The 20787-nt window shown below is 40.9% G+C and overlaps 1 protein-coding gene across 3 annotated transcripts in view; it reads left to right on the forward strand.

The window, feature by feature from the left end:
* The first annotated feature begins 410 nt into the window (after positions 1 to 410).
* GLRA2 (glycine receptor alpha 2) overlaps positions 411 to 20787 on the forward strand; it is a 122026-nt gene continuing 101649 nt past the window's right edge. The window contains exons 1-2 of one of the 3 annotated variants that reach the window (XM_063392874.1): positions 411 to 1105; positions 3250 to 3383. In XM_063392874.1, the coding sequence (XP_063248944.1) occupies positions 1038 to 1105; positions 3250 to 3383 (202 nt within the window). In that variant the 5' untranslated portion in view covers positions 411 to 1037. Of the gene's footprint in view, positions 1106 to 3249; positions 3384 to 20787 lie in introns of those variants that run through there. The other 2 variants (XM_063392872.1, XM_063392873.1) reach the window with 2 other exon arrangements.

Raw genomic sequence — 20787 nt, forward strand, 5'->3', positions numbered from 1 at the left:
CGCGCTGACACCCCACACCCACACCCACACCCACCCGCCATCGCAACCCCCGCTCACACAGGAGCACCTCGCAGCCAACACGCCGCTCGCAGACACCCACGGCCCGCAGGTCCCCGCCCGCCCCCCGCAAACGCCGCCCGCGGCGCCTCCGGCACCGCGCCTACACCCCGCACTCCGCACCCTCAGCTCACACCCTCACCCCACACCCCGCACTCGTACCCCGAACCCCGCACCCTCACCTTCACCCCACACCCTCACCCCGCACCCGCACCCTCACCCCACACCCTCACCCCACACCCTCACCCCACACCCGCACCCCACACCCTCAAACCGCTCCCGCCCCGCGCCCCGCGCCCCCGCGGCCCCGCATGCGCAGGCGGGCGCGGAGCTGTCCGAGCGCTGAAGCCGCGCGCTCCCGCCCGCCCCATTCCAGCACAGCGCCGGGGTTCCCCGCGGCCCCGCTCCCTCCGTCCACAGCCCCCCCTCCCTCACACCCGCCCGCCCTCCGCGGCAACGCCGACGCTTCCCTACCCAAAGAGGGGAAAAGCAGAGCCACCCAGTAGCCCCGCCACCGTTCATAAATACTAATTTTCAGCGAAAGGGGAATAAAACATATCGACAACAGAACTGCTCTCAGCGCCGCTCCCTTTTGCCTGATGCTCCTCACATAGTTGGGTTTTCTCCTCTTTTCCTTTCCCTTTCCCCCCTTTCTTTCCATTTACTTTCTTTTTTTTTGCTTTTTATTTTTCCCCCCTCCATCACCAAAAGCAAGTCGGGGGAACAACTGTGTCTGATGCCTTATCTCTTTTGTGCTGACTGCTGGAGATGAGCCTAGGCTTGACCTGACCATGATTCCAAGGACTGGCACTTCTCTTTTACCCCTACTTTGTAGAGATCCAGACCTTCTCTTCCTGATTGTCAAGAAAAATAAATTATTGCTGAATTTGGAAATCTAGACGGCAGCAGCTTACTTTTTCCGTGCATCTCTCTGGAATCATTTCTGGGATATTTCCAAATCATCACAGAAAGCAGGAGGAATGAACCGGCAGCTAGTGAAAATATTGACAACCTTGTTTGCATTTTTCTTAGAGACAAACCACTTCAGGTAGGTGATACCACTCTGTAATAATATTTGTCAAAAGGTTGTGAGAATCATAACTATAAAGATACTACGTCACAATAACCTAGTTTGTTTGCTGTATTTGAGAATGTTTTGTGTTCATTCTATGTAGACTATCCCTTTTACACTCAGAGACTCGTTGCTTGGTAACAAACACAAAAAATAATAATCTCAAGTTTGGGTGATCTATTTTCCATTTTCTGATGCAAAGATGTGGGTTTTTTTCACTGTGTATCAGTATAGCTAAGAACATTTTCTTCGGCTTTTCTTCCTAAGTGCAGATTCTCTGCTCCTAGCAGAGGTTGTTTAGGAAGTTGCTTTGGTTCCCTCCTCTTCAGTCTCTGGAAATGATTGTACCAGTTTGGTAAGGGATGTAGCTATTTGAAATTAGAGAACCAGCCCTTTGATTTTGGGAAAACCCTGGATCAGACTAGTATTGTGTTCACCCAAAGTCCCAATGTTCCTGATTTTTTTAATGTTTCATGAGCTTCTGCTTCAGCTATTGACTTTTTTGTGGTACTGAGTGAACAGGTCAGTCTTTTTAACCAGAATAGCATTTTAGATGAGATTCATTATTGAACAGTATGCTGCTGTGCATCTGCAGGTACAGATGTATCTAAGAGTAATGAGGTATACATATAGTGACAGAGGGAAACCGTGTTTATATTTGTGAACCTGGGTTCACAACACAACTCATAACTAGTGGGCTCTGAATGAAAACAGAAGTAATTTGTATACGAATAAGTGTACTATCTTAATTCTCCAATTTTTACTTTCTTAACTGAATTATTTCATTATTTAAGTTGGATAGATCATCTACTGTATATTAAATACTAAAGATATTTGTAATGATACCCTGTCATTGACAAAAGCAAAAGGAAGCAACTGCCTCCTATAAATGGAACCTGAAAAAAATGTGTGGAATCACACCACGAGAATTTACTACCACGTTGCCTTTTAAAAATTCTGGGGAATCGTTTCTCTTTTGTAGCGAGAGAAAGGATTTGATATTTGCTTCTCATTTCAGATGATCAGATGTATATCTGATTTTTTTATATTTGCATGTAGATGCATGAAAATACCCCATGAAACACTCCTGAAACTGAGAGGCTCCCTTTGGGCAAATATTTTAACAGAGAGAAGTCAGAAACAGGAGAAGTCAGAGTCAGAATTACTTTTAATTTAGCTCAAAGATAGAGTGGAAAGAGACACAATGAAATTGAATATTAAAGACTTAAGATAATGTTCTAGTATTAAATCTGTGTCTCTACACACCAAGTATGACCGTTTTCATTCTAGTTTCTTTTTCCCTGGGGAACAACCACGGGGAACTCCTGAAGTGTCTTTCTCTGCAATCTATTATGTGCTTGCAATAGGTAATGTGCTGCGTACACAGCATTTCACACACATGATAAGGTACCAGAAATTTTCTTGAAACAGATGTGCTCAAAGAACTTGCATATGAATACCACCTGGTGATACTAAATTTTATTATTCAGTGCTCATGGATTTGGGGTGAAACCCCCCTAATATCAGTTGTGACTGACTCCAGAACCCTTTTTGCCGTGTTGGGAAAGAATCCAGACACTCATAGCATAATTTAAATATTTTTAAATCATCTGTAAAAAACAATTTTAATTTTCTTTTTTCCATCTGTATCTTTCTCTACATTAACAAATCCAGTGTTTTTCAGTGTTGCTTGTTAAGTGTTGCAAGCTGTTGTTTGGAAGTTTAAGACCACCTTAAACCAGTGTTAACATGACATTTTAACAGCATCCATGAAATTAAAATAATGATATAAAACAGGATAACAAAATCACTCTAAGATGGATTTACATGTTAAGATGAAGAGTAATTTGAATCTTCTAAAGAATCTTAAAACTGTAACGAATCTATTTTTAAAGCTAAGGTTTTTTCCAAATAGAAAATTGTGTTCATGTATGACACCTGAAACTCATCTTTATTTCTAGAACAAGTTTTCAGATGAAAGGCAGAGTATGTTGCTCTTTAAAAAAATTAATTTCTACCTTCACTGAGTTGAGACAATTTTATTTAGTGATGTAATTTCTCCATGACTTGAATACAATACAAGCTAAATATTAGCTAATGGTGGCTAATAATTTATTTAGGACGACTTTCTGTAAAGAACATGATTCAAGATCTGGAAAATCCCCCTCACAGACCCTGTCTCCTTCAGATTTTTTGGACAAATTGATGGGAAGGACATCGGGATATGATGCTAGAATCAGACCAAATTTTAAAGGTAAGTTTTCTAAGACTTCTAATAAATTAATTGATAAATTTTGGGATAAATTATAGATTTTGAGGGTTTTTATACCTCTGGGTTTAGTTTATGTTTTCAATAACTTCACTTTTCCAGTGTCGTAGTGCCGTGGAAAACAGCTGATCCATGGGGTGGACTAGGAGACAGAGCAGTGTAGGTAATAAGGGTCCAGAGCTTGAAAACCCTCTTTCCATATTATTGGAAATGGTAATATGGCTATTACCAAAAAAGTGATGTTCAGCTGTCAGAAAATGCTTCTGAAGACCTTACTAATTTAACGGAGTGAATAGGATTATGGGCTTCAGACTAAAACTAAATGAGATTACTTGTTCCTGAAATTTTTAAGCCACAAAGACAATATCATTAAAACTTCCATGCTGAGATATTGTCTTCTTTATAGCAGTGTCTGAAGAAAAAACTCAATGTTTTCTTTCAACTTGAAGAAAAGTAAAAGCTTCTTCCCCAATGTAGTGGCAACTCAAAGAATATACACAGAAGATTTTGTCCTGCAAATGCTGAATAAATGATAAGAACCAATGTGTCAGGATCCCTATAAAATATAGAAATTGTATTGAGTTTGGAACTTTCATGAAAGCTCCCTTTTCTTCCAAAATTTGGAAGAATTGTGGAACATCATCACCATCATCCCAGCACAAAGAAGGCTGTGTACTGGAAGTTTCTTTTGCAAACATTATTACTCAAAGCAAGTTTTCCTTACTGTAGCCCTGTAAATCCCTATAGAAGAGAGCACAAAATATCTTGTGGCTTTCTATGAAAGGAGCTGGGAGAGAAGTTTTCATTGCCAATATTTCGCATTTTGGGAGAGTCCTATAATTCCACCAAAATCATCCCCTTTATGCCAATTTAAAGCTCAGAATATTGTTTTACTTTGAAAACTGATAGAATGCTTTCTCCCTTAAGTCTCATGGCAATGTATCTTTGCAACTCATATCTATGAGCTTTGGCCACTGAAATGCATTTTTTTCCTATATTAAGCCTTTTTAGCAATGCTCTGAAAGTTGATAATGGCTGGAAAAAATAATAATTTTTAGCCAGTGAATGAACTGTAAGGAGAGAAGAAGCTCACATGTCAATGAGAAAAGTGTTTAATTAAATTTAGATCAAAGATCAGTTCTTCTCTCTGTTCCACATGTGCAAATTACACAATTTAGAACAAAGTGCCTTTTGTTGACTGCTTCCTATGGCTGAGCGAGGAGCAAACCAGTATGGATTTCAGATCCAAGGGTTTGAAAGCTGACAAATTAAGAAAACTGAGTCAGTGAAGTCTAAAGTCTTAATTTCAGAGTATTTTTCAAAGTGCTTATTGAGTTCCTGAACTGATGTCCACATCAGGTTATAGTAAGTAATATTGCATTAGTCTCTCAGATTCATTTTGTGTATTTGCATGAGTATCAGTGAAATTTTAGAGAATGTAAATGTAGGCAGAAATTGCCTGAATTAAGCATGATATCAATCCTTAGGAACATTTTCTTGCTCCTTAAAAGGTGATGGGGGAGTGCACTAAACAATCTTCATCTCTTGTATCTCAGAATAAAACAGTAATAGCAACAGTCCCATGTGCATATATGACTTAGAGACAGCTCTCTGTTGCTCCCCAGTATGTGTCTGCAACCATTTAATGAAAAACAGGGGAGGCAGGCTCATGGCTTTGCTCCCCTGACACTAAAGTGTGTAGAGCAGGTATTGTGTGGTGCATGCTCAGATGTTTGACAGACACTTCTCCCCTTGGAGTCCTGTATTTTGTTTGCACTCCCAAAGTGAAGCTGCTGCCTCTTGACATGTGTGAGACCTTACTGGGAAAGCACCTGCCACAGTTTGGGTTTTGATTTTTTTGTTTAGTCACACTCCAGAGCAGGATGGTGCTTTGCTACAGTTTGAACTGATAAATAGATCCTCAATGCCTTCTCATAATTTTGTGTCTGTGAGCTCTCCCAGAGCTCTGAGTCTTCTGGTGAGGGCCTGAAAGTTCTTCTCATTCTTTGCAATGTTCATTTGAATGGTATTTTATTTTGGACCTCAGAGTTTAGAACTAGAGAGTTAAGTCATGCAGTTTTGAACTTCACATTGCTAAGGTCAAAACTTTGTCAGCTAATAACCCTGTTTATTAGTCAATATCCATGTTTTAGTTGCCCAAGTCTCATTAATGTTGAAAAAGAATTGAAAATATTTATTGTTCTGTATCACTTACTTCTTCCTTTTAAAGAATAAGGACAGCTGCAAAGGAGTCAAAATAAATTTATTCCGCTAAGTTAGTATGATAGACTTCTTTTCTTTTTTACTGAGTCTTTACTATGTCCATAATAGATTGTTCTGTTTTTTAACATTTATAGATAGGTTTAAGATGATTTTGGGGATAAGGCCTGTTGTACAATACTGATATTCTAAATCACAGAAATGGAAGAATGCATGAAATGATGTACCTGATTCATAGCACTTTTTGTGTTTTAAGGGAAGAATTTTTTATCATAAAAGAGGTTCCTAGAGCAATGGTTTAAACTAGGGATCTTCTATCTGGCTTTGATTTTAGCCTGGGGTTAATGTTTGTTTACTATGCTTCAGAAAAATCATTGTGAATCAAGACAGTTGTGCCACTCTTCAGCCTCTCCTCGTAGGGTGTTGAGGGGCAGCTGTTAGAGGAGTGGCTGAGGCACTGGAGAGGCTGAAGGGAGATCTCATTGTGGGCTTCAGCATCCTGATGAGGGGAAGTGGAGGAGCAGGCACTGGTCTTTTGTCTCTGGTGACCAGTGACAGAACCCCAGGAAATGGCCTGAAACTGTGTCATGGGAGGTTTAGGTTCAATATCAGAGAAAGACTTTTCACCCAAAAGGTGAAAAGGTGCAGTGGAACAGGTTCCCAGGGAAGTGTTCACAGCACCAAGCCTGAGAGAGTTCAAGAAGCATCTGGACAATGCTTTCAGGCACATGGTGGGATTCTCTTGGCCCCTCTGCAGGGCCAGGAGTTGGGCTTGGTGATCCTGATGGTCTCTTGCAACTCAGTTCATTCTTTGATTCTCTGATTCCACTCATGCATTTGTCCAGCTTTTCCTGCTTTAGACCAGTTACACAGCTTTTTCTGAGTCCACTACAGGCATTTTAAAGTGTCAGAAAAGTCTGATTTCATGGAAATGCAACTGAGTAGAACACATTTATCTTATGCCACTGATTATACAATAATTAAATATACTTTTATGACTAGTTTGAATTACTGGAAAACAGCAGCTATTAGATTAATTTTTGAAATAAAGGCAGTGCACTCTAAAGAGAGAGAAAAATGCTACTTACTGGAACAAGGTGTTTCATCCAGATAAAGCATTTCTTCATTAGTGACTGCTTTTTCCTATCTTGTTCTTGCAAATTAAAAAATTCAGGAAGATAGTGGGAGAGCAACAGGTGAATATATAAACATTTAGACATCAAAACCAGGTTTTTTGATTGCGATTGTTTCATGGGGTTTTTTTGTTTGTTTTGTGTTTGCTTTTTTTTTTCCCCAGCAGTACTGTGTAATGAAAGATACTTTCTCTTTTGTGTTGTCCTGTTTTACACAATCATTCGAATGCAGAGGAACCTATTTCTTTTTATTTTTGATAACAAGTGGTTGGATACAAAATGTCCAGACACTAAGAGAGGATATACCCCTGATGAAAAGCCAGAAGGAAGTGCCAAAGTGACAGCTCTCAAAACTGCCCTTCTCTAATCACTCTCTGTCAGATATTCAATGCATATTTTTTCATCTTCCACTTATCTTTCACTGAATTTGAATAGGCCAGTAATTTGTGTAAGGACACAGAGGGGAATACTTTTAAATGTAAATATGAAGACTGCAATCTAGTACTAACTGAAGTCCCTAAGAGTCTTTCTGTTGACAACAAATGTATGCTCATGGTCCTGTGAGTTGATTTGCAGTTTCTTCTTCAGTTATAACATCAGTTGAGCATGGTCTCTCAAATATAATAAAAAGTGAGGCTTACACAATGCATTTTTCCTTTATTAATATTAATTTTCTATTTTTTAGTGGTAAAACACAAGAGAAGCAATGTCTTTTACTTTGCCCGGTGCTCACTTTGCTTTCAAAGTTAAATAAAAGCCAGAAATAGCAGTGTAGGGCACATATGTAATGGAACTAGCCAAGAATGTGCTCTCTCACTGCTAGAAACGAGGGACGGTGAGGTGGTCGATTAGCATAGTGTGCATTCAGCTCAGGCTCAAGAGAGCTGCATGTAATGCCAGGATACAAGGGATCAATCTAAAACATGGGAATCACAACATGGGATATGGGGCTAATGAAATGCCAACTTGAATTTAACATTTCAGAGCAGGTGTTGATCTTCAGAGGTTACTAATTATTTCGACTTTCTAACACTTTCATCATCTACCACTACTAAAAATCTAAATGCAATCCAGAAATTATCAGATCGAAAAAATATCATTATCTGTAGGCACTGCTATGTCCCTTATGCCAACCACTTTAAGTATTAGGCTGGCTGGCAGGCACTGGGTACAGAACAGGTGAGTTGGTCACCAAGAACTGCAGAAATGTGTTATCTTCACGTATAGAAAACATTTGCAATGAAGATGATGTGATTTTCTTTCTATTGAGTTTCATTCCATGTTTTAAATTCTGTCTTTACCATTGAATCCCTATTTACTAAAGATTATTCTGATTTTTATGGAATTACATGGAGGTGTGCAGCAATAGGGCCTTTTAATGTTACCCTCATCACTGGATGGTGCAATACAGAGTGAATTAACTTGCTCAAGAGCTGCTGTTTTGTGTGTGATGCAGTTTGGGGGTGTAGGGCCATAGTTGTAAAAGATTAGTCTGTGATTACAGCAGCGTAATGCCATTTTCATGCCGAGTCCGTGGGTTTATATCTGAATAATAAACACATGGACTAAGTAATTTACTAACAATTAGCCTGACAACTGTTACAGGAAATGGCTTATGCACTTTAATACTTTAACTCCTTGGCAGCAAGGATCAGATTTTCCCATATGTTCAAACCCATTGCTTCCTTACTTACTTGGCCCCTGAGTTGATCAGTCACAAAATGTTTAAAAACATGAATGGAAAACACTGAATGACATTTAAGGTTGAAATCAATGGCATCAAGCTTAATAAATAAAAGCAGTTTCTATGCACATGATAAGAGGATCTGTCTGCAAAAGTTGACCTTAATCTAGACAGATGAAAGTTGAAAAACATGCTGAGGATAAGCTGCAGGATTGTAGCAATTTGTTCTCTAGTGGTTAGCAACCTTTCCACCACACTTCAGTTGGTAATAATTACCGGTCCTGAAGTCAGATGTGGTGAATATCCTGTGCTGGACTATTCTTCACAAAGGGCCAAGTTCAAAGGCTCAGAGGGCCAAGTCCAATGGAGACTCAAATCTTGTTTAGGCAGAGCAGCATGTAATAAGAAAGGGCACATTATTTGTCCATTCAAGTTTTAGGGCATGGGATGAGGATTCATTACAGAAGAAGGAGACTACCAGGCCAGTTTTCAGATCTGGCCAGAAAATTGCACTCCCTAAATATAGTTGCTTGAGATGTCCAAGCATATATTATTAAGAAGATAAGCTTCAGGTTTATTTTCTGTCTTGAAACAAATCTAAAACTTTGCAATGTTTTCAGATAGAGTCATGCACACACACCTCATTACACAGTATGATGCTGCACAAGGATACTTACCCACAAGACATGGGATTTATTTGGTTTTGGTTTATTTTTCTTTGATGAAAAATGAAACTAAGGAAATGACGATCAGGGTCTGCCATAGGTATGCACGTTTTCAGGCAGAAGGATCCTTATAATTGTATTTCTTTTAAAACTGCTAGGGAAAAAAACCAAAGGTATGGACCTTGCACTTCTTCCTCTCTTACTTTAATTTCAGGTTCTTCCTCAGAACATGAATAGGCTGGATGAGTTGCATGGCTAGTTAGGTTATATCTAGGCTACTAGACAAATTGGGCCAGACAGCAAGCTCGAGGCACCCCTGGTTAGCTACGCTGCTTGGCTGTTTGCTCATTCCCTGGATCTCTTTCTGAGCTTCTCACAGCCAGCTGCTTCCAAGGCAAGCCAGAAAGGCTGTGAGCACGCAGCAGGGTAAAGAACAGGCTAACCAATGCTGCCTGTCATCCAAGCTGAGGATCTGTCCAGGTCTTCTTTTATACGTAAACGTTTAGCAACAGTCATCCACATTGTATTGGTGTGTTGTCTTTATTCAGAATTATTTAATTAAGAGATATCAATAGATTTGGCTGTTGTCATGGAATATTATTCTGCTGCTGCATAAACTGCAAAGGGGATTAAAGAAAAACAGATGTCAAAGCAGAGCCAAAGACCACTGATATAGAAGGAGGAGATACTATTGTTTTGATCATGTTGTAATAAGTATAATATTTTTATCACATCCAATGTCATGTTCAAACTTAAATTTTCTAAGCAGTTGAAGCCAAGGCCCTTGGGTCACTCATCAAGGATCTCGTGTTTTAGCTGTTTTAGAAAGCATACAGTTTATATTTGGAACATATACATGTACATGTACCTTAAATTTACTGTAAGTATATACATTTATAATTTGCAAATCTATTTTATACAGTTACTAGAAAAATTAATTTGTAAACCAGAAATATGCGGTTTTATTAGACATATTCATTACTTTATTTTTTCATCTATAGATTTCCATAGACTCCTAGAATGGTTTGCATTGGAAGGGACCTTGAAGATCATCTAGTACCAGCCCCCTGCCACAGGAAGGGACACCTTCCACTAGTCAAGATTACTCAGATCTCAGGCCAACCTGGCCTTGAGAACATCCAGGCATGAGTCATGCACAACTTCTCTGGGCAACCTGTTCCAGTATCTCACCACCCTCACAGAAAATAATTTCTTTCTAATATCTGGTCTAAACCTACTCTCTTTCAATTTAAAGACATAATCTCTTGTCCCGTCACTACGTGTCCTTGTAAAATGCCCCTCTCCATCTTTATTGTAGGCTCACTTCAGGTAGTTGGAAGGCTTCTGTAAGGTCTCCCCAGAGCCTTCTCTCCTCCAGGATGAACAACCCCAACTCTCTGAGTCTGTTCTCATAAAAGAGGTGCTTCAGCCCTCTGTTCATTTCTGTGGCCCTTCTTTGGACCTGTTCCAACTAATCTGTGTCTTTCCTGTGCTGAGGGATCCAGAGCTGAATGCAGTATTTCAGGTGGGGTCTTATGAAAGCAGAGCAAATGAAGATACTAATCTCCCTGCTGCCCACACTGCTTTTCATGCAGCCCAGGACAGGATTGGCATTCTGGGCTGTGAGCTCACTTTGCTGGCTTGTGCCCAAGTCTTTCTCCTCAGGGCTGTTTCAGTTCCCTCCCCTGCCCAGCCTGTACTGGTGTTTGGCACTGCCCCACATACAGGACCTTGCACTTGGTCCTGTTAAACTTCATGAGGCTCACTCAGGCCCACCCCCCAAGCCTCTCAAGGACCCTCAGGATGGCATTCCCTCCCTGCAGTGTGTTGACCACCCCACCCAGCTGGGTGTCATGAGAACTTGCTGAGGGTGCACTCAGTCCCACTGTCTGTGTCACTGACAAAGATATTAGGCAGCACCAGTCCCAATACTGACACAAGCTGTTGCACTTGGACATTGGGGTGTTGACTGCAGTTCCAGCAGGACTGAGGGAAGAGGTTCCAGCACTCCAGAGTCCCTTATCCCCATGCTCAGGGCTCTCTAATCTTCCCTGGTACTCCTCAGGGTGCTCCTGGCTGTGTCACTGGTACCCACATGAACGAGCAGCAGTGGGTAACAGTGGGCTGTACAAGGGTAAGGTGCTCACCTCTCTTGGGAGCACATGGGCCCTCCCTCCATACCTCATGGAAGAGTCACCTGCTGTCACCTCAGCTGCACAGGTGTTACACAGGGAGCAGATGGGGCTGCCTTAGTCAGTTCCAGCAGCAATCCTGATCTGACAGGTGTTTACTCTCCAGAGCAGCAAAGTGGGTCTGTGACACACCTCAGCCTTCAGGGGAAGTCTCTTCCTCCTGCAGGTCCTTGCCTTTTAAACCTCCATTTTTCTGAATTACTGCCCCCCTCTCTGTGTGTGTGCTGGGGTTGGTTCTTGACTGTGGGTCCATATAAATCCCTGATTAAGTAATCAGAAAACATATGTTTGACAGTTCAGCTTCCAAATATGCATTTCACAGTCTTTCAGAGTGATCGATTTCAATGTGGGATTTTAAGTCTGCAGAGAGGAGCCCCCCAGATGATGCAGACAGGGTGGTGCAAGGTCTGGCAGAATTCTAAGACTAAGGGTGCACCATGTATGGCATAAACAGTGACCTGCCAATGCCATAAACACCAAGTCTGTGATTAAAATTCTAAATTTATAGAAATATAAAGGTTCTGATACTGGAAACTGTGCAAGATCTAATCCATACAGTACATGAGAGAGAAGTGTAATTCACCAAGCATTCAATTACTTATTGGGTAAATAAGGGCTAAATAAGAGCAGCCTAGTGGCTTATTTGAGCTGTGCCAGCTACCAGTAATCCTCAAGTGTTGCCTGGGAATGAAGACATAATGATTACTCCTGATACATCAACTTCCTGTTAGAACTTCAAGAGTCAATAAAAGAAGGAAACATTTAAAATAGGACTTAGGTGGAATGTGAGCCCACAAAAAAAGCCCATGCCCCCTCCCCAGAAATCTGTGATTTACCTGTTTTGTAATACTTGGCAGTGCTTTACTCTTTTACTTAAAGTTCCTCAGATTCTCTCAGTTTTGCTCTTAAGTGTGCACAGGAGTGCCTCAGTCTGCTTTGCAGAGCACCCACCTCTCTCCTAACCTAAATTCAGACTCTCTGATGAAGCACTGCTCCACTTCCATCTCCCTATATGGACCAGGAATCTCAGAGCCTGCCTTGTATTCCACAGGAAAAAGATTCCTCTCAGTGTGGATCTGTAATCACTTAACATGCCATGCTGCCACCCCCAAACAAATGGTGTCTTCTGGGTGGACTGACATCCTCTAAAATACATGGAATATTTTCTGGTCCAGTTTTCCCTCAGCTTAAACAGTTCTCTATCTGATCCAAAGGAGTATAAATGGTTCTGAGAGGTCTATTTTGAAGCAAAGAGTTCAAACTTGACTAAGCCAGGGAAAAAATGCAAAGGGAACATGACTTTTCAACCTTTCAATGTAGCTGCTTGTCTGAGAAAGGAGAGCCTTTACTTTTGACCACTTTGATGAGATGCACAGAAGTGCTTCCTGTAGCCAGTAAACCTTAGGGGCAACTGATGTTACAGAAAATGTTGTAAGGACAGGGTTTGAAAAAAAAGCACTTCTCTCACATTTCCTGATTGCCCTGACCACTGAGATAGACGTATTTTTAGCAGGAACCACAAACTGCACTTTAGGATGAATCCCACTTCCTCTGAATAAGAGACAGTGAGAGGTACCCCATCCCATTTTCCTAGAAATCTACAGCCTTGTAGTCTAAGAGATGCAAGTCAGCATACCTTCAATCTGAGACAGGCAGAGAAGCTCTTAGACAAGGCCCTTTCTGTAAGAAATCTCTCAGTGTTTTGTTACTGGCCACAAAACTGATTGTGTCTCGGAAGGAAAGAATGAAATTCTTGGCTGATTTTTCAGTCTAAGGTTGTATATGCTGATGTGGTGCAGAGTGGTGTGAGCAGTGGGTCCTGAAGCAGGTGCCTCAGCTCTGCTGAGAATCACAGCTTCAGGAGGGCACACACAGAGCCCATTGCAGATTACTTGCTCTCTGCAAGCAGAACCCTGCTGTGCTGAAGAATCCTGTTCTGCCTCATGGACCACATGGGTCTGGGTATTCTGCACCAAAGCAGCAGCCTCTGCAACTCCTTCAGCCTGCCATGGGGAGGAGATTTTTTTGGCTGTAATAAACAGTGGGCTGTCTGTGGAAGCCAAAGAGCAGCAGATGCTGCTCTTCTCCAAAAGCTAATAACCTCTACCTGTGTATTTCTGTGTCTCCAAAGCCCAGGGCTGCAGAGAAGCAACGGGGCACAGCTGTGACTAGCTGAATCGTGGGCACTCCCGATTAAAGAATGGTAACCAACACTCAGTTGATTCATGCTTCACGAACAAACTCATTGCTCCTCCACCCCAGGAACACAACTATGGGTTCTCTCCCTTGCTTTTGTCCTTGGGGAAATATATCTGAGAAAAGGCTAAATGCTTTCCTTAAACTGACATAATTAGTCAGGGAAAACCTAGGATTTAAATTAACCAGATCAATACTCATTATGTCAGGCTGCCTCTAATGACTACACTCCCGATGTGTGTTGTTTTTATGTCTATGTCTCAGGCTATGAAACTACTGTATCAGAATTGCTCTTTCTTCTTGCACTGTTTACTATGTCTTATAAAGAATTAGTCCTAAGTAATAAATAAAACAACAGAACAGCTTGCTCAGAATGCTGCTATAAACTCTCACACTGCAATTTAAATCAGCTGTTGAAGAGATGCAAATTGCACGCATGGTGCCAAAGCAGGAGCATATGTAAAAACTCCTTTTTTTTTCCAGTTATGGATTTGCCTGTTGGCTGTGCATAAACACTTGTGCATGTTCTCCCTCCTGTTAAACTAAAACTGGAGATGTGTTTACTCCATATAAGTTTCAGACTGCAGCAATTTTCCTTTCCAGACAGTGATTCCTTTCCCATCAGATGGAGCAGTTTGAGGTGTTAAAACCTTTGGTCAGTCTTGATATAGGAAACATCCAAAAATAAGCATCTGGGAGAATTTTTCAGCTCTTTGGCTCTGTACCCCTGTGAATAATTTTGCACTCTTTGGCTTCATACCCCTAAGAATTTTGGTTTTGTCACACTTCAGAGGAGTATTTTGGATGAGGTAAAGCACACACAATCTGTTAAAATCAGATTTTACCTCCTTGGTTTTTAATAAAATATGTTTGACTTATCAAAGTTAAAAATAATTAGGGATAGATTCAATTTAGATAAATAATTCCTCAGTGTGGACATAGTCTCATTTGGATGACTTTGTAGAAGACCTCTGCTGAGCATGACTATTGGTGGTAGAAGCCAGAAAAAGATCATATGCCCTGACCCTGCAACATGGTTTATGTCAGCAGAGCTCTGAGCCTATGTGGAAGCTGTGTGGTGCTCCTCACAACAGTGCAGTAAACATCCTGCATCAAAGAGCAGACTTGGTATTGATAAAAAAGTAAGGCAGTCAGTTTAGGAAATGCTTATTTTTTAGGCTGGCAAAGAGTTCTCATTTCCCTCCCATTCTTCCAGTTATTTTATATACACAAAGAATTGATGACAGAAAAAAATGCTTGTGAAACACACTCAGGAAGTACCTTAAGGATGTCTTGCAATAAAAACACAGATTCTTCTTTGTGTTTTTATTTATTTATTTATTTATTTAAGATGTGGGATTTGAGATAGGAGATTCCCCAAAGGAAAGGAGATGTGTGAAGGAGAGGGATAGGAGGCTGAGTTAAACAAGGAACAGATCAACTGATGGGAGCATTGAAGAGAGTCAGTATGGAGGAATTAATTTCAAAATCATCTTCTGCACACGTTGTGTGGAAATGAATTGTAAGGAGGTAAAAAAAAAGAAATACTTAAAAATAAAAGGAAAAATTTATTTTGTTAGTGCAAGATATGGTGGGTGTTTGTGTCAGTGTGTCTGACCTGTTGCTGATTGACATCTATACCAGCTCCTGACCATTTCTGTTGTCATTTGTCCTTATCACTGAGCCATCCTATTTGTCTAAATCCCACTGTTCACTTGTGTCCCATGTATCATTTGTTGTATAATTCCATATCAGCCATAAATCAATGTCTGCTCTCTAATATTAGTCACCCAAGCTGCTTTTATAAATTAATGCATATGCCTTCAGACCATAAAACATGGAACATTATGGAGAAAAGCTGGCAGAATTGTTAAATAAAGTGTGTGTCTGAGGCTCAGAGGAACAAGAAAGGAATTAAAATCGATTCTGAGTCTTTTCTGTAGCCACAGAGATAGGTATTGTCTAAGCCCTGTATTTGAGACTATAGCTATTGACACTTATAGCTGAGCTTCCATTAATTTCTGCAACACAAGATCACAATCACAGAGAAGGAACGAAGTAAGACATATTTATAGAAAAATGAACAAAGTAACATTTCTTTTAAAAGAAATATTTTGAAATGAGTGTGCCAAGAAAAAATAATCAGTTCATTCTGACTGAAAATAGAAACCTAGGCAAGTAGCAATATTTTAATATTATTAGTAATATTTTTTTTTCTTTCTTTAAGTAGATCTTCCCTCTTGCCTTCTCTTCTTAGTGAACATATTTATATCTTGTGGTTCCATGCAGCATGATGATTAGGCTACCCTAGCTTCATAAAACATTATTAATAAGATTAGCCAGAAGGAGTTTGTCTGACCCTATGCTGGAGTGCAGATTTCATGATTTCATGACTGTAGATGTAATACCATCTCTTATTTAACCACATTCAGGAGTGTCCCAGGCCTCTGCACACATTATGCTGTTCACATGTCAGTCAGCAGGGAAGAGCTCTGTTTTCATCAATGCAGAACAGCCGAGCAGTTTTTCAGGATCAGGTGTGAGGAGCAGCTCTCCTACCTGCTCCCAGAGAGGCTGAGAGCTACTTCAGTGAGTGTTTCCTGAGAAGAGAAACAGGGGTCCAGATCTTTTCATGCCAGAAGAAAATCAAATAATTCCATTTGCCCATATACTATCCATTGCTCTTTTACATTTGAAGAAGGAAAACTTTAAAAAGAGATGCCTTGCAAAGACGTCCCTGTCATGACTCAGAAATTTGAAATATTAGTGGAAGGCTCAGAGAAAGAAAAACAATTTGATGGACATGTGAAAGATTAAAGGATTGATTTGAATATTCTCAAAGTAGACATAAATTCTAAATAACTTTGCACTCTAATCTTGTAGTTCCAGTGGGAAGTTTCTAGTTTCTGATTCACTGTTATTTAGACTTATTTCCACAGTTTCATTTGCACGTGGAATGTTTTAGCTCTGGGAGTGGCTGCACCCAGTCACAAGTGTTCCTGAGGGTTGTGCAGAAATATCTGAGTGAGCTTTTGAGTGATTTGCTTAGAGATGTGCTGCACAACAGTGGGGTGATACAGAGCTCAGCACAAGTTATAATGTCTGGGGTTACTGGCCTCCAGAATTCCAGCCTGCCATGACTACATTGGTACCATCCCTCAAACTACCTACATGAAAGCCAGCTCTAGCACATTTATACAGTCCATTGTGACTGCTGTGGCTATATATTCTTTGTAGACTAGCTCAGGTTATCTGGGTAAATCAGGAGCATGTCAACTGTTTAATGGACTTTCCTTTCCTGAACTCCTGGTTTGTGAAGCGAAATGAGATAGTGCCCGAAAATTGTTCTTATTCAGTGTCTATTAGATAACCTGTGTGGATACATCCCACTGTAACCCAGAGCTGACAGTAATGTGTGTTTCTGTTATCAGCCTCAGCAGAAAGAGTCAGGGAAGAATGAACACATCATATGGACTATCCTGTAATGCCAAATGCAGAACTGAAGCAGCTTTGCAGAGTGAGACTTACCTTCCTCTGTCAGAGCTGGGTCTGTGGACAAAAGCGTTCACTGAATGTGAAGCATGTCAGTCCAACAATTTTCACAAGAGCTTTAAGGCACAAAAAAGTGCATCTTAGCAGGGATTCTCCTTCCTTGAAATGTTGATAGGATTTTACCAGCTTGACTCCAGTTACATTCAGCAATAGTCCCACAGACGAAAACTCACATACCACTTCAGGAATTGACTATTCACTGAGCTCAAACTGTGTCAACGTATATATATATAGAGAGAGCGAGATGGCTTTAGCAGTACTTACTCCAGAGAATTTTCTTTCTGTGACTCTTCCTGTGATCATCTGATCATCTGGAACTGACAATCACTGGAGTATTAGTCTTGGGAGGCTTCAGTGGTATTTTGCTGAAGAAGAGCTTTCGACTCTGGAATATCACATGCCCTTTTTACATCCAGGTCATTTCATAGGGCCACATTCTTGCTTAGATGCTTTCTAAAGCAAGTGCAGGGAAGCAGCTTAAGTCATGATCCAAGAGTAAGTTCTCTTTTTGTTGTTTGTTCATATATGTTTGCATGTATGCCTGCATGTGCACTTCTGGAAATAGGCAGGTGGAACTAGGGAAAAATTGTACTTTCTGCTAGCTGTCATGTTTTCTGCTGATTCCATCCAGTATTGCCTCTATATCTCACCTGCTATGGGTAGGGCATTTTGTGTCTTCCCCAGTCAGAAAGATACCATTTTCATAAATGGTATTGCTCACCTGTATTGCTAGGCACTTGATAATTCTTGGACTGAGTGATATCGATGGGAATGAGAGTCCTAAAAAGATTTTAGACACCTAAAGATCTCTTCAGGTTTTTCTTTGGTTCTCTGAGTGCTTTTGTGACTCCCAGCCTCAATCTGTTCATCATAAATATATATTGATTATATCAAATACGTTTCTGAGTCTTGAATGCAACAGTAAGCACCCAAAATCACTGCCGTATTCCTACCAGGGCAAATCGCATTCTCAGCAAGCTAAGTTATTATATATGACAGATGAACTTTCAGAGGATGTTGGTTTTAGTTTGATGAAGCAGAACAATAATTTTGTCTTTATTTGAGTTTACCAGCAAATTGAATCAGTGCAAAATACCATACAATTACTGCATTTATTGAGACCTCTGGCCTTACGGATTTTTGGGTTTGGTTTTGTTGGTTTTGTTTGTTTGTCTTGTAGGTGGATTTTGTTTGTTTTTTCTTTGCTTTTTGGTCTGAGGTTTGGTTTTTTTGTGTGTGTTATTTTTTCTCTAGATTTTTAATTTTTTTTTAATTTGGAGGGGGTTTTGTTTGTTATTATTATTATGAATTAGCAAGAAGTGACATAAACTTAACAATCCACATTGGATTGTGTTGAACACTTCTAAGGAAGAAGGAATTCTGTGTTTAATGTGTGCACGATTATACTTAGGCAGTTGGAGTGATGAACTTGACAGAAATCCCATAGAAAGACAACCTCATAGAGGAAAGGCATCACTACCCAGCAAAAAATGTCACCTTGATTTGTAAGCCTTAGGGTAACTATGTGGTCCTGGTGCCATTAATTTTGCCTCCTCTGACTGAGCTGTTAAGACTCTAATCAGATGATGATGCTTAAATAGAGGGAAAGATTGCTTTTGCCCAAAGGCAAAATGATAGGGAGAGAAATCTTGCCTAGGTGCTTGCAAAAAAAGGCTACCTGTGGCCTGCCTCCTGATTTCTTACTATAACCTTAAGCAAACTCATTAAATTGTGTGAATTTTCTTGTCATGGTTTGGACTGCCCATTATATGGGCCCTTGGAAAAGTGTGCAGCTGCACTTCTTCTGGAGTAGCTGCAGGTTCCCCATGTCTCAGGAACTTTTTCAGTGCATCAAAGCCACTTTTGTCTCCCTGGCCCAATACCCATGGTCACTGGCCACAGGGCTGGCTCAGCTGCCTTCGATAGCCCTTCTCCAGTTGTTCTGTGTGCTACACTCTGAGCAGGGAAGGAGCTGGGGTAATGAACAACTTGTCTCTGTCTAATGACCATGGCCAGCTGAGGTGTCCCAGCAGCAGTTTATCCTTGTCTGACGTACAAGGATGTGCCTGCAGGGCCATGGAGAGGTGCCTTGGCAAGCTCTTGAAGTGGTAATTCAGGCACCTGTGGTACTGCAGCTGCAGAAGCAGAGGCCTCCATAGGGGTTTGCTGTGTTTCAGGTCTCATGAGGACTCTGATTGATGTTGGAGGCTGTTCAGTTTGGTTGGAGATAAATGGTTTCTAAAACTCTAGCTGTCTCCAGAACTTGCATTTAAAAAACCATCTCCAGCAAGTTCCTCTATCCTTCCCTGCTGTCCTAGGATGTGTGTTACTGGTGCTCAGGTCAGCATGTGGGTCTTTGTCCTGCCACCATCCACATTTTGATCATATCCCTTGTTTGAGCTCGGACATGAAATCCCTGTCCTACAGACAATGGGATTCTCAGTCCCTGGTGGGATCACTGCCTCCCCACTTAGCCCTTTGGTTTTGTTCCTGGATTCCTGCTCTATCTCCACACTCAGATGGGATTGATTTTAGTCTTTTCAAATAGTCCTAATTATCCTGCTCTCCATGGTAAGGGGAGAAGGGAGGTTTGGCTCATCTTTCTCCTCTGTATTTGAGATAGTGAGAAAAAAACTCTGCACTGGCACAAGGGTCGAATTGAGAAGGTAGACCAGAAAATGCTACTTATAGAAAAAGATACAAGATCCTTGCAGATCTGTAAATACCTTGCCAATATTTCCACTGTAATTGATAAGGTGGTTCTGCCTCATTATCTTTTATTTTTGCTTCCACGTCTCTGCTTTGCCAACAGTTCTTATGTGTACTGTATTTTAGTTTGCCTTACAAAATCCCTTAATAAATACACATATCGAAGAAAATTGGCAAGTGCACAGGTATCATTTTAAATCTCTTGTATGATTATAATATTCCTTTCCCAGTAAGGACAATTTAGCTATATGGTTTGAATTAATGTGAAAAGGCTGCCAGGTGCGACCTGGAAACTCTGCACCAAAAAAGATGAGAGTTGGGATGAACTTGAGGATGTAAATGTGATTAGTTGCAGTTAAGATCGTCTTCAGGGGAGGAGTATGACTAAATCTTCTCAAGAATATACCCAATGAAGCAAGATTTGTGACCATGTGCTATCAATACTGAAGAATATTTAGCAGAGGCTGCAGTTAGGAGCTGGATGGGGCTCAAATGTATTTCTTTCAGCACCCATCACTCCATATGGGGACTGTTCCGCTCATTGGGATGGATTCACCTCCTCTGGCAGCTGATGAGGAAAAGATTCATTCTCTAGCCAGATGGCAATTAGATCACAAACACCTTGGGTACAGGAGCTTTGAGGCAACATGCTGCAGCACATTCAGGGCAAGATTCTGTGTATTCAGGTTTCTTGTGGGTGAGGTGAGCAGATGAGTGCCAGGGCCTTTCTGTGAGTGTTAAGTGCCCCGAAGCCCCAGAGGTGTGTGACACATTCTAATGTCAGGGTTTTTCAAGAAGGCAGTGTATCAGAGAGCCCTGTTGACTGGCAGCCGCAGCAGCAGCAGCCCCAGCCCCTCTGGGGAAGCAGGGGAAAGGGAGCTGAAGGGAGCTGAGGCGGTATCTTAGCTGTTTATCAGAATACCAGGTATTTACTTTCAGGTTGATTTGAGCATTAGCTGTCTGGTTTGGGCTTGGTTTGGTGTTTCTTTTGCCTGAGTCCTTCTGAGAAACATTTTCCTTATGACTCAAAGAACACAT

Source organism: Prinia subflava, chromosome 3 (genome assembly GCF_021018805.1).
Source record: "Prinia subflava isolate CZ2003 ecotype Zambia chromosome 3, Cam_Psub_1.2, whole genome shotgun sequence".
In the NCBI taxonomy this organism is placed as follows: Eukaryota; Metazoa; Chordata; class Aves; order Passeriformes; family Cisticolidae; genus Prinia; species Prinia subflava.